The 14503-nt window shown below is 39.9% G+C and overlaps 1 protein-coding gene across 3 annotated transcripts in view; it reads left to right on the top strand.

Annotated features, from left to right (window-relative positions):
- The window catches only part of robo3 (roundabout, axon guidance receptor, homolog 3 (Drosophila)), a 141845-nt gene that overhangs the window by 46577 nt on the left and 80765 nt on the right, over positions 1-14503 (top strand). The window contains exon 1 of one of the 3 annotated variants that reach the window (XM_054754927.1): positions 8182-8636. The exons of the other annotated variants lie outside the window; for them this stretch is intronic. Coding sequence (XP_054610902.1) covers positions 8573-8636 — 64 coding nt within the window. The 5' untranslated portion in view covers positions 8182-8572. Of the gene's footprint in view, positions 1-8181; positions 8637-14503 lie in introns of those variants that run through there. 3 annotated transcript variants of the gene reach the window in all.

The raw sequence follows: 14503 nt of genomic DNA on the forward strand, positions 1-14503 counted from the left end.
ACCCATATGAACAATTCAGTGAGAGTTTACACAGTGGGCCTGCACCAGTGGGCCTGCACCGGGTCAGACCAATTGTAGGCTACCTTTTGTCAGTCACATTAAAGTTAGCCATCTGAAAGATCAGTTTACCACCCATTATAGTATCCTTTTATTTCCCTGTCCAGCATTGGTCTTTATGGACGGACCCATTAAGCATTGAGTGTACGTGCCAAATTGAATGTTCGCTCATAAAATGTGACTGCTAAATAAAACCAGCTGAATGTTAAACAGCGTCACAGGCACATGGGGTTAAAAGTGACACCCACACGGACCATCCAGGTGTGAAGTATGGTGGCAAATCTCTCTCCATACACCCATATCGATTTGTTTATTTTCCCAGACCATGAGAGGGGCAGAGGGTGTGTAGCCCCAAAATTAAATTAAAGGGGGCCTTTTACTATGCGAAAACTGCAAAGACAAAGATGGCTCCCTAACGAACAGAGAGTGAACTGGCTGGGTCCCATTTGAGCATTTGAAGGAAAAAGCAGAAATTGCTTACATTATGAGTACATGAGTACATTATGAGTAAATTAACTTTCTTAAATCACTCCCTCAGTCTTAAGAGCTGTACGGAACTGAATTGAACTGTTGACAGTCCGGACTTTTAGCATGTCGATTACTCTCGATTCCCAGTAAGAAGGTTTCTGTGTTCGAGTCCAGCGCAGGGCTGGCTAGAACAGGCGGGCTACACTGGTGCTGTGATCCGGATAGGAGTGAAGTTTGGGGGCGTGAGTGTAACAGATGTCAACCAGTGAGGCTGTGTATACATTAGTACGTTAGTAAACCTTCAGCCATTAAACATTCAGCCATGCTGAATGCGGAGTTGACTGTCCGGACTTTTAACCCGGCGGTTAGCATTCTCAACTCCTACTCCGAAGATCCTGTATTGGCTCAGCCTCCTCCAGCTCAGGGCTGAAGGAGGCGGCTTACAATAGACTACATAGTGACTATGCAGAAGCATAAACCAACCTTACGTCCTTACCCACCTTACGTACGATAGTATCCTAACTTTCCCTTCTCTTTGTCCTGAATCCTCCCTTTTGCTTCCTACGCCTCGAGTCGCCGGGTAGCAGCCAATCTCATTGAAAGGTAGATCATTAAAGAGATTTGTTGTCATCTCATCTTGCCACCCTCTTAATCATTTGATAAGAGGACCCATCCAATAGGCTTCTGAAAGGGCCAGTCCATCCATTTCCAGTTCTGGGTCAAAACTCAATAGCTCAATAGCATTTCAAGTATTGTTAGTCTGCAAAGACCAGACTCTGAATAGTTGTGTGCAGCAGGGACATCTTAGACAAGTTTAATCTCTTACAAAGACATGAACAGTTCATGATTTTATGGTAGGTTTATTTTACACAGAATGTCAACAAAAAACATTTTGGTATGTTCTTTCTTTGTAATTTGTGTCTTTGGTTCTCTATAGTATTTTCTAACACAACAATTTTCTATCCATGCGCAGGAGGTACAGTATACTTTAAATATATAGAAAGTATAAGGCATCTTTGAGTAAACTTTGAGTGTTCTGATTTTCCGTAATCCAAATATGGTCACCCTAATTGATGGCATCTTAGTACACTGACATATTTCCTCCAGTCAGTGGTGTTCCAGTGGCTATAACCTTAGAATGAACATTCCTCCAGTGTATGGCCAGATCAATATAGCGATAAAAAAGACATATTTACCGTTGAAATGAGCTGTGATAAATGTACTGTAATGTTTGGTGTACTGTATATCAGAGCTTAAAAACAGGGGCATCAACATATCACCAATAAGCTTTGGTTTAGTTGTCTTCACATAAAATGATTGTCTAAAAATAAGCACAATGCGTTTACCCTGGAGACTTGTGTCAGCATTGAAGTTATACGTGATTCACATTTTAAATTCAACAATTGTCACTGCAGCAAAGAAGCACTATCACACAGCAAAATACTCTAGATTTACATTCTGTTTGACTGTATTCATCAAAGTCCATGACTGAAATGTTTACAGAAAGGACTTTAAGCTACTAAACCCTGGCCTACATAGACTTGCTAGAAAAAGAAATCCATCCATACATTCTCTATGCCGCTTATCCTCACTAGGGTACACCCTGGAATGGTTGCCAGTCAATCGCAGGGCACATATACAATTTAGAGTCGGCAATTAACTTATGTGCGAAGACTACACAGAGAACACCCACGCATGCAAACTCCACACAGAGATGCCCAACGGAGATTTGAACCCAGGTCTTCCCGATCTCCTGACTGTATGGCCAGCATGCTAACCACTAGGTCACCGTACATTAACCATTAGTTTTGTTTCATGAAAATATTCATGACATATGCTTGTCTCTGAACAGCTTACTTGTTTTCGACATTGAAGTGCTTGTGCTATGAATTGTCTTCTGTTTTTCTAAAATTGGTTTGGTTGAGTCTTTAGTTGACATTCTTCCGGTTACATGGATGTATAGTATGTCTATGTAGTGGATCCCCGCGCATTTACGGCCTGAGAAATGTGGGGTTTTTTGGTGAAAAAAGTTTCTCTGAAAATGTTTTTTCTCACAGAAAGCACATCTCATTCACCATGAGCGTTTAATAACTTATAAATACGTGATAATACAGGTCAAATGTTCAGTATGCATGTACAGTACTGTACCTTTGTTAGAAAGCACACAATTTTTACATATTTATGTCTGTATGCTTAAATGATAACATTTTTTCATCAAGCGTTGAGATTTCACACTTTATTTGGCAGTCCCTGAACGCACCTAAGTTGCGTGCTCTATGAGACGCAAAAGTTTGCACTAGCTTCTAGGGATGTCCCAATCCAATATTGATATCGGATCAGCAAAAAAACAATGAAGCAATATTTGATATAGTTTACCACTTTAATACTCACATCTTTGTGATGAAAGGCGTCACTCTCAGCTTCACTCCTAAAACTACTGCAGTCTTCTGTCAAGAGCCTTTGGCAGTCTGCCTTTGGTAGTTTTGATTTTTTTTTTAAACTGTTTCTTTCCCTCTTGCCTTCTACTCTCCCTCACTGTCCTGGGATAATTCCGCATCAGTTTTTTGCGCTCCCGTCATCTGGATTCAATCTGCACATGAGCAGTAACATGGAATAGTCCATTGCGTGAGAACGGAGGGGTGAACAGTCGAAGCGCTCATGATAGATTATGCAATTTTGATGTACAGTGTTCCCTCACTCTATCGCAATTCACCTTTCTCAGACTCACTGGCGGATTTTTTTGGTGCAATTTTAGTCCTTTTTTTGTTTTTTTTTTACAGCGTATGAACGCTGTTACAGGCCGAGCCTGGCCCTTTAAGAAGAATTGCATTGTGGGAATTTGAGTTTTGTATCAGTGTACTGCCCATTGTCCTCTGCGTCCTGATTGACTGTAGGCCGGTGTCAGTCAATCTCCTTCATCTCATCTCTTGTTGTGGTCATGGTTGCCAAACTAGCTAACCGTGTGAGCCGCCAGCCGCCGTGTGAGGAAAGTAGGACAGGAGCAATATGTTTTAACAAGGATACAAAAACGCTACAGTCGAATGGCGCTAGGATGTAGAGGCACGGTCATAGGAATGAAATATATGTGAGTCACTTAAAAATTGGTGTCCAACCTAGAATTAACTTAAAAAAACGAAATTTGAATTTTGACAGTGTTTGCTAGCGTGCTAACAAAGCAGCAAGTAGCAGGATTGATGTCAGCTGTGTGGCAGTAAAAAGACTTTGCAGCTGAGTGGAAAACTTGTCATGCACCAGTTCCCCATTGTGGCACAGAACTGGGGAAGTTACGACGAACACATATGAAGCAGCATCACACAGGAAACTCCCACAGGATGGCAAAAAGTCATTAGCTAACACCTCAAACCTCGCTTCATTATGCCTAACTGCCAGTACATTGTGGATAAAACTATACCCCACATGTATAAAGAAGTAAATGGGTTATCATACCTACTGCTGCGGACTATTGTTCTCTGTTTGAGTATAATATCACTTGATCAAGCCTTTTCTAACGTTCCAAACTACAAAATAAATAATAAAAGTATGTACGATTTGTGTTGACGAATGTCAATATCGATATCGTCCGATATCCAAGGCTGCAAAAATAAGTGAAAAAGTTGTACTAGCTTTGAGAGTCAAACCAGCCTCAAAACTTGCAGCTGTTTAGTGGGTGTATCAATTACTAGTGTTTTTTTTTTTTTTTTACATTTTCTGGTGATGCCGGAATTTACTGCAAAGCCTATTTCCCTAAAATATCCATTCATCCTTTTTCTAAATACTTATTCTGTTTGTGCTCATTTCCATGAGCCTTTCCCAGCTCATTAAGGCAAAAGGTGGACCACACCCTTGACTGGTGCATAGTCATCTGCAGTTGCAAGAGTCACTGCAGTCCCCAAAAATATCTATCAGTTAAAATTGCATAGTGAACAGTATAAAAACACGAGGAAAAAAACAGGAAGTGAAAATCGGGGTCGACTGTATTGAATCAAGCATTGTGTGGCAGTTACCATAGCAACACAAACGCAACCAAACTGCCACCTCTACCGGGTTCTGTTTTTTTTTTAAAAAGGTTAGAGATTTGACACACAACACTAAGCTTTTGTGGGTACATGTACAATCTGTTCTTTTGGTTCATCAGTCTTTGTGTCAAGCCTGTAAAATAACCCCATCACTATCAGGATTCCTATCACTGTTGTACATCCCATCGTTAATGGTGATTTACAAACAGGAAGGAAGTGAGCCTGGTGATAAGTTGGTGGTTGGTGGAGTCAGAGCAGTATGTAACATCATTGGACGCTCAAAAGACAAAAGAATGTTGTTCGCCTTAAAGGCAATCGTTGTTTCTTGAGATGTGAGGCTTTTTTTCCGCAAGCGTTTCCACTTTTAATCCAATAATTTACAAGTTTGAGAGCTTTGCTAATGTGTAATGTGACAAAAAAGAAAGCTACATTGTGAAATACGTCTTCTGACCTTTTGAACCCACTCTTATACAAAATACCACAGAATGGAAGTTCGACTACCTCAACTTGTAAGGTTTTGGACAAGTGTGATACTACAAGTGTCCACGTCTGATGGCGCTCACAGAGGTCCAAGGAATGCTCAGGTCGTTTGTGTGTATGCTCAGATGCTTGAAAAATTAGAGGCACATGGCTGTGGGCTGCAAATGGCCCCTGGGCTAGGCTTTCGACACCACATCCCTAAACCATTGGGTTCAAAGAATTACACAAAGAATATGAAACTGTGCCAAAACGTTCCACTGTTAAAGCACTCAGTCAATTAACTTGAATTCTTCAAACATTGCTACTCAAAACTTCCCACTCAAAACCATTTTAAGTAATTGGACTATAAAGGTCATTGAGTTTTGCTTTCATAATGGCACACGATACTGGCATTTCCCAAAAGCAGCCTGCAATGAATCATCCAAATCAGCTCAGAAAACCAATGCTTTGAGTGAGGAGAGGACATATTATGATCGATTACTCAGTTACAGTGCATATACACGGTACTGCAGTGCCTCACTAATTCAGTCACTAATGTGGCTAATTAGTCTAAATTCATAGAGCGGTTGGTTGCATTGACACCAGTGCCAATGTTTGACGAAGGCACTAAAGTAGCAGCATCAGTCATAGATGAGTGGAATTGCATTCAGTGGAGGGGTTCGTCATGTTTTATTCAATCACAGAGTGATGCTCAATTAATCTGTTTGTGCAATTCAACTCATCATGTACATGCATAAATCATGAAAGAACTATCTGGGGAGTTCAAGGCGACGCTCGTTTCATGGTGCCTCTGCTCTTCATAAAGAAAGTATGCCTGCTATGTCTAATTGTTATGTGTGTGTGTAACTATGTATGCAGTAAATATGCACATATTCACATTATATAGCACACAATAGTTGTATTTGTTATTATTTTTAATAGGGATGTTCCAATAGATTGGCCACCACTCAGTATCGACTGTTTTCCTTAAAAAAATTGTGTGATCGGCAAATGTCGATTAATGCCTTTCAACGCCGATCACCTGTGGCTGGCACTATATTGCCTAGTGTTAAGTGTTAAGACCTCCTGCAATTTCCAATGGGTTGACAAGCTGTTTTTTTCATGGCTCATGATTGGCTCTTGTCAAAGAAAGAGCTGCTTGGTCCTCATGGACCTGTGCGCACTACAATATGCCATTTTATGACGTGGACATGCGCAGCTTATATATGTACAAATCTGTTTTTTCCTCTAAATGTACACCGGTGCGGCTTATACACCGGAATCTCTTACGGTAAATAAAATACATCAGCCAGAATGCATCATTTTCCAGCCCAAAAAAAATCCCGTAGTTATTCTTTTCTCAACCCTATTCAAACCATCCCAGAAAAAAAGCATTCAGGCTAACAATTTTCCCACTTTTCCCGTAATTACATATTTTCTGTTTGTGTCTTGTTATCCTCCAGTGTGGCGTCACGATAAACCTAACCAATGTATGTAACACTCAACTACCATCTTGTCCTTCTACCATCTCCCACTTCATTTTTTTCATTTCTAGACATGTCAAAAGCTGTGTGTTTACTGGGTGTGTGTGACCTCTACTATTAACTTAACTCCACAGCACTCTTATATACTCTCGTATTGCTTCATTGCAGAATTGCGTCTCTTGGTACGTCAGCGTTAAGTGGCACCAGTTTGCCATGTCTCTTGGCACATATTGCTTTTCGCGTTCCATCAACGGGAGGCAAAGCTTGCACTCAGATAAATAGTGACATTTTCTCTTTGTGTGTGTTTGTGTGCCATTTCCATTGCGTGATTTGTATACATAACACCACAGTCGGCTCAATCAAAGGTCTTTCATATGTAAGACGCATTTGCATTTGGATTCTTACCAGTGCCAGCATCATTTATGCTTCTTTGACAGCTTGGAGTTGACATTTGCTCGTGATGAAAATGTGACTTCAATTTTACAAAAAGGCCAAAGCTAAATGGAATTTGATCCTAAGAAAATTTGTATGATTATAGACATTTTTTTCACACGTCCTTGACACATGCAGTACATGGAATTATACACTGTATTTTAGTATAGGTTACTAAAACGTTAATAAACAGTGCTGGGTGTAACGTCATTAAAGGTTCCAGTAACTGTGTCAACTGTGTTACCTGTACAGACAGTGAAATGTGGCGTGTTATTATGCACTGATATGTACATCAATGATCTGGATGTCGCTTCAGTCGCCATTGTTCAGTACTACTACACAGGAAGCTAACTAATTACATTTATGACAAAGTAATTCAGTTCAGTTCAACTACTTATTGGGGAAAGTGACTAGTAACTATAATTATTTACTGTTTAAAAGTAATTTGCCCTATACTAGTGATAAAATGTAGTTGGCTGAATCATTACATGATATGTTGATAACCATGTCTTTCAGCTGTTACAGTCCACTTACATCGGTGCCAAGTGGAGCACTAACTTACCAGATTCAACAGAAAGGATGCAATGGCCATTTTTATATGGTTAATTTGTATGTTAAAAATGCTCAGACAACATAGCTACATATAAAACAGCCTGCATTTCTACTTTGTTACAGCGGACAAAGCGTGCTGTAATATGTATGTAATATGTAACATTTTTATTTTCGCCTCGCGCTTTTTCCATTTTTGCTGTTGTTGTTTTAGTAGTTCCCTTGTATTTTTAGAATCTGGCCAACAAAAAACGAATAGGATATCTAATGTTTTATTTTATTATATTTTGTTTACAAGAGAACAACAGTGTGATAAATTCCACTTACTTAGTATAATCTACCAATAGGAAGTATCAATAGTCACTTATTAGAACAAATGCTCTGAAAAGAACACAAGCAGCGCTGTTATTGTAAAACCAATAAGTTTTTTGCCGGAAGTAATGAGAAGGGAGGGAGTTCCTTCAATATAAAACACCACTTGTGCTTAATGTTTGACGCGATCGGGGCTATAATGCACAATAACGTGCGTGCAGTGCTGTACAGGGAACAATAAACATATCTAAATTACGTACATACAAAAAAAAGCTGGTCTGTGATACATGTTCTCACCGACATTAAATGAATGCAAAAAAACCCTATCCCTGGTTAGTGTGGTATTTATCTTGAAAAGTTGTACCGGAAGCCGTTTACTCAGTTATCACTTGGGCATTCGTTTGAGGCGTGTAGTAAGTCAGTCAGTGTCGTGTTGCTGGACGGAAAGTAGGCAGACAGGCATGTTGCTGTGTTTTTAAACGGCGTATTGTCTCAACCCGGGGACTCGATGTACTGCTGGCCGGACTGGTTATTTTTTGTTAAAACGCAGCAAAGAGGGGATCCGGCGACCGACCGACCGCTGCCTGCATCTCGCAGCCGCCTGTCCTGTCATCACCTGCGGCTCGCTGTTAACGGACTGTCTGCTGGATTGGATGCTGATCTGCAGAGCGTTGGAAAAGTTATCTTGGGGCGTCTGAACTCTGATTTAAAAACAGACGCCAGTGAGCTGCATGTGGAGTTTCAATCTGTTTATGGATAATTGCCTCATCTACCAATGAAAGATTTCAGCGTATAATGGAGTATCGCCGGACTCTGCTTTCACTACAGCTTCTATTTGCATTGCAGAGTTTGGCATATGGTAAGTTTAATTTTGCCTTCATTTGAGTGATGTTTGCACAGATGGAGTCTCGCAGCAACAGCTCCCAAACAAGGTCTGGGATATTCCCCAGAGCTTGGGGAAAAATGAGAACATTTAAATACATGACAATCAGTCAAAGTCTGACAGGTTTCCTCTTAAATGCAAGATAACAACGCATCTGCTCCTATGTTTCACTTCATGCTATATGAAAACTATGTCAACTGATGGACCTGGAGCAAGTTTAGGTCCACTTGCATGTGTGTTACTCTAGGAAATAACCACCCATCTTCAAAGATGATAACATTTTTAAAATGATTAGCCCACATGTCCAAAGTTTGGATGTGCCTTTGTACTTGGAATTGAATTGACTTTGGTTCAATAGTATTTCTCACCTGGGGCAAAAGTGTGCCAAAAAAAAAGTCATGAAAGAAGTGGGGTGTACTAAAACCTAGCCGCCTACCATTACATCAAATTAATAATCAACTAATTAAGTTTAGTTTTTTACAATATGCAGGCTTAAAATGGCCCCGGGCTGCCTTTTGGACACCCCTGCCATATGCAGTGTTTCTATGGGACCTGCCCAAGGGACTGTGAATTCTGACCAGCATCTACTCCCCATGGAAATCCGACTGTTGGGTTTTGGGTTTGCTCATTTATCTATATTATTGGGCTCATTATGTGATGACGCATCCACTGCACAACCGTGCAACTGTGTTCAAACAGCCACAATAGTGTCACACATACACACAATATTCCACCTGAAGGTAATTTTGCTTCACAGCCTCACATAATTGAATGCATAATGGTTCTATTTGCTGGTGCAGTGCAGATGAATAGGGACAACTTATGTTGGTTGTTTTTTAGCCTCTTCTAAATCTTTTAAAGGGGTGGGTCACATGCATTTGCATACATTGCATTTATCAGTGGCTCCTCTCACATTGTTATTTGTGTGATTTTTTTTTTCTAAACACGAGTCTGATGTTTAACTGATACATTTATTTCATGCTCTTTAATGCATCCATGCATTTTTGCTCTGCTTTTTCTATTTTTCAACCACAGGTGTCAAACTCAAGGCCTGGAGGCCAGATTCGGCTCACCATATCTTTTTATGCGGCCGGCAAAAGTCTGGAAATAATAAAATGAAATACACTTTAAAAAAACAATTATTATTTATTTTTTATTTTTTATTACATTATACTATTAGTAATATTTTTTTATTTTGTAAATTAAAAAAATATTATATTCAGTAAAAATGATAAAATAAACTAAAGCTACGTATTTGTTCTGTCAATTTTGAAAATCTATAGAGTTTCTTATTTTTTTGTTGTCAAACCTCATTTAAATGAATTATACAATAATTGTGTGTTGAAATTTCTGCTTGGCACCTGATTTCAATATAACTTTGTTGTTAAAACAATACAAACAAAGTGAAAATGCTAATCATCAAAAGTGTAATATCATGAAGTGAAAATGAGTTTGACGCCCCTGGCCTATACTATAGGACATGTCCACGCACATTTTTCCCACCCCAATGTTAAAGTAAAAAAAATATATCTCGCCTCTGTTCATAAATGCTGTGTACAATGTCTTGAAAATCAGCACTAATTCACACGGAGCCAAAAACAACATGAATGTATTTTTTTAATCGCCCGTGAGTGTTGTAAGTCTACCACTGCTCACAATCAGATCAGTACCTGTAAGTCAATAGTCAATAACTTCATTACTGCTGTTACTTCTAGGCCTGTCACGATAACAAATTTTGCTGGACGATAATTGTCCTGCTAATTATTGTTGATAATCGATTTTATTGACAAAATTTTCCAAGACCATTTTTAAAATTAATTTTATGGCAAAATAATGAGAGTATATCATATCAAAAGCAAAAAACTTTATTTTCTCAAGAGTATTTAACATTGTCATTGGAATGACAAGAGCTTTTGAATAAAATTAAAAAACATAGTAAATTAAATAAACAAAAAACCTCAATGGAAGTAAAATGGACCCAGTCTCTTTTAGCAAAAATTGCACTTAAATAATAATCGCATTAATAATAAACAATAAATTAATTAAACAATAAAAAATAGACCACATCTCTGTTAAGAAAAAAAGTCACTCCAATAAAAACCACACACACACACACACACACACACACACACACACACACACACACACACACACACACAGTTATGTAGTGTATTGTTAGACTAATGTAGGGGGTCATATTTGAGCTGGACAACATATCTATGGTGGCGGAATAAAATGCTGTTTGTGATGTCCTTCACTTGGTTATACAGTTCAGGAATTGCTGCTTGTGACATGTAAATGTACGTTCTCCCAGGCAATTCGTACTGTTTGTCAAACATTTCTAACATTTACCGAAATGTTGGCTTTTCAGCCGTATTGAAAGGTTGCATTTCTTTGGCAATGTAGCGAGCCACACTGTTGGTGAGCGCGGACCATTTTGCGCTATTTCGTTTTATATTTACTTTGCCGATCAAACGCCGTTGACTGTCGGGACAAAGGCTCTGCTGCACATCCACACCGGGGATGTGGCGTTTGGATTAGAAACCATGGCTTTTGCGCCTTCATTCATATTAGCGTTTGCTTTCTAACTTGCTAACTTCTAGCACTCTCTGTATCCACTCACTAGCAGCCCCGACTCCATGTGCTGGGAGAGCAAAGATGCTGACTGGAGGGTTCACTCTCTCCGTTCATTCCGCTATAGAACCAATGCACACAGACACATGCAGAGTGAACCCTCTGGTCATCCAGCCTGTGTGGAACAGAGAGACGAGGAAAACAAACAGGATCTGCACATGTCAATTTATCGAGGTGGCGAAATTATTGACTTTGTATTTTTTTAATCCTTCGATTAATTCATTATCGTGACAGGCCTAGTTACTTCTGTGTTGTTCTGTTGTTAAATAAGGTTATATACATGTGATGATCTCACACATTTTTTATTATATAAGCAAAAAGCTCAGTTTTTACCCATCCATAAACAAACGCTGAAGCCGGTGTTTTGGAAAAGTTTTCTAAAAGGACAAAAACCTACTTTTACATGTGGAAGAAAAGCCAAAACGCAAAGAAAAGTATGCCTTTTTAAAATATCTGCATTTTTGTGCACATAGCCACAATTTGCGAGAGTATTGTCTGCTTTTAACAAGGCTGTACACACTGACTATGAGACCAGAACATATGAAGCCGGCATCTGTGAATGTGCTCCTTCAGTGACTCCAGATGCTGCTGTGGGACAACAAAGCCTGCCTTTTAGCGACTTATTTTCACTTAAGCAAAGCCTGTGTTGTTTCTAACATTCTTATAATGTTCTCCATGCAATTTGGATTGATGGATATTTTTGGTACTGCAATAGTCAACTACTGTTATGCAGCTGGCATGAGGTTGATTCCCACTTAATGCCCCCTTCGCAGTGACCTTGCGAATGACTGGGGATCAGCCAAGGGTGTAGTCCACCTTTTGCTTTAGTGAGCTGGGAAAGGCTGCACCAACCTGCGAGCATAAACAGGATAAGCATTTTAAAAAATGGATGATTGGCTATTTTAGGAAATAGTTACAGAATAGAAGGCTTTACAGTAGATCCCCGGTTTTTCAGGGGTTATACCCGGGACCACTAGCGAATGGCGAAAAAGTACGAATAACTGATACACCCATACAATTGCACAGGGCTGCAATTAACCGTTATTTTATTAGCCGATTAATCTGAAGCTTGTGGTTTCAATGAAACAAGTAATCGGTTAGGGCCGAGACGGATGAAATCAATATGAACCAATGTTCTTACCTACAGTATGTTCTACTACTGATTACTAAAGAACGGAAAAAGGTAGAAACAAACTTTTTTTTTTCTGATGAAAGACGGGAGACTAATCTTCATCGTGGTAGGTTCCGTGTTTATAGAGCCATGGAACAAAATATTCTGTGTGGCTTGAAAGATCAGTCAAAATTGTCTAAAATGGCTTGTACTGAAGGGGTTGTCTTTTGAAAAATGTCTGGGATTGAGTGAGTGAGTAATTTTTGCAGCTCTGAGGTTATTACCGATTTACTGTGAATGAGATGTGGGTTTTTGGGGGGAAAAAACGGCCTATTTTTGGAGGAAAAAAACGTTTTGAGCAAAAATGTACAAATTTGCGGCGCCGTGAATGTGCAGGGATCCAATGTATAGCATTGCTTTATCACATCAGAGGGTTCTCCCCCCTCACATGGGGCCAGAGACTCCTTTCAGCAGTTTGTTTGCCCAGTAAGGTGACACTGAAGTCGGCAGCAAGATTGCTGGTCATCTCTGTCACCATCAGTCAACACGGTGGTATCTGGCAGCTCTCCCCAACAGCCGTTGAGGCACTGTGTGTTTGCCATGCTCTTTACTGAAATAACTGTGGAGCTGCTTCCTTTTGGTGTCGTGAATGTCCCCAAACAAGCCAGCAACCAGATCAAACAAGCTCACATCAAGCCTTGATATTTACACTGTAAGTGTGTCCTTCAGGGAAGGGGTGTTGGGTTGTAATGTGGTCAAACTGGCCCGATTAACCCTTTCTCGTTCCGAACTTTTGTGCGTGAAAAATGTAACCTACTCGCCGTCTTCTAATGCAGTGGTTCTCAACTGGTTTGGCTGCGGGACCCCTCAGTGGGAAGTGGCGACCCAAATAGCGGAAATTTTTCCGCTGAAACTTCTGAAATATGTTATATTTGAAGGGCCTGTTTGCAACAATTACACAGCTGCCTAGGGAGCGCTAACTTTCAAATGTTTTGCAAGCATTATATCCTGCCCTCTTCCTGCTCAGGAACAATACATTTTTATCCACAAATTCAAGCTACGGCCCCATTTTCTTTTCCAGTCCATGCCTCTAAAGTACTTTATCGTTCATTTTTGAACTCCTATTTGTCAATGCCAGTATCACTTGGACAGATTCTGACTATTCGGGAGAAAAAAATAAGCTTGGTCATTTTCAAAAGAGCCCAAAGCCATGCCTCAGATGGTTCAAGGACAGCTTTATTTCCTTTAGGTATGACTTTTTTTTTTGTAGTCATTTTACAGTTGCTCATATGCTTTTCATTGGTTTTCCATTCACAACGGTGGTGTCATTCACAGTGACATACAGTGGCCAGGGTTGATAAGGATTTAATGGATTGGCCAAAGAGAGTATTGGCAGCAGTTAATAGCTGTTGCTTGGAATTTATTGAGACAATCCCTTTCGATCTCTTTGAACATAGGATGCAAGTTGGGTTTTTGATGATCTAAAAGTTAATTATCAACTCAAATCCCATTTTTTTGGGCAAAAACTGTCAGCACAGATTCAGTTATTTTGGCTAAAATGTTTTAACCCACACAAAAAGCCATACAGTGGCAGGAGGAGGAGAGACAGCCACACGATGACACCTTCATGCTTTGCTACGAGTTATTTTTTTAAATTTAATAGTGTTTCTCACCTTCTTCATCCAAATGCTGACGCATGCAACTTTGTTTGGGTCTGTTGTGGGTCATTTTGCAGCTGTGATCAGTAAGAAAAGCAGAGGCTTGTGGCGTAACCGTGTTAGTTAGCAAAGAACTACAGAGTCAGCCGCTGATGATGTCTTAGACGGGCGACAAATCTGGGGGACAATGACTTCCAGTTCCGGTTCCCATGCGAACACGCTGCTAACAGGGCTGTTTTGTGATAAATATGTTACGAGCACAGTTGGGCATACCGTATTGCACACTAAACAGGAAACCGAGGCAAAATTTTTGCGTGAATTTTTGACGTAAACCGAAATATACACTAACCAAGCTTTCACTGTATTGATCTTGCATTCATGTGTATTCATTTGCGAAAAGTCAGTCGCGATGCCTCTGTGTGGGATGTTGGCATTCTGCA

Source organism: Dunckerocampus dactyliophorus, chromosome 16 (assembly GCF_027744805.1).
Source record: "Dunckerocampus dactyliophorus isolate RoL2022-P2 chromosome 16, RoL_Ddac_1.1, whole genome shotgun sequence".
NCBI lineage: Eukaryota > Metazoa > Chordata > Actinopteri > Syngnathiformes > Syngnathidae > Dunckerocampus > Dunckerocampus dactyliophorus.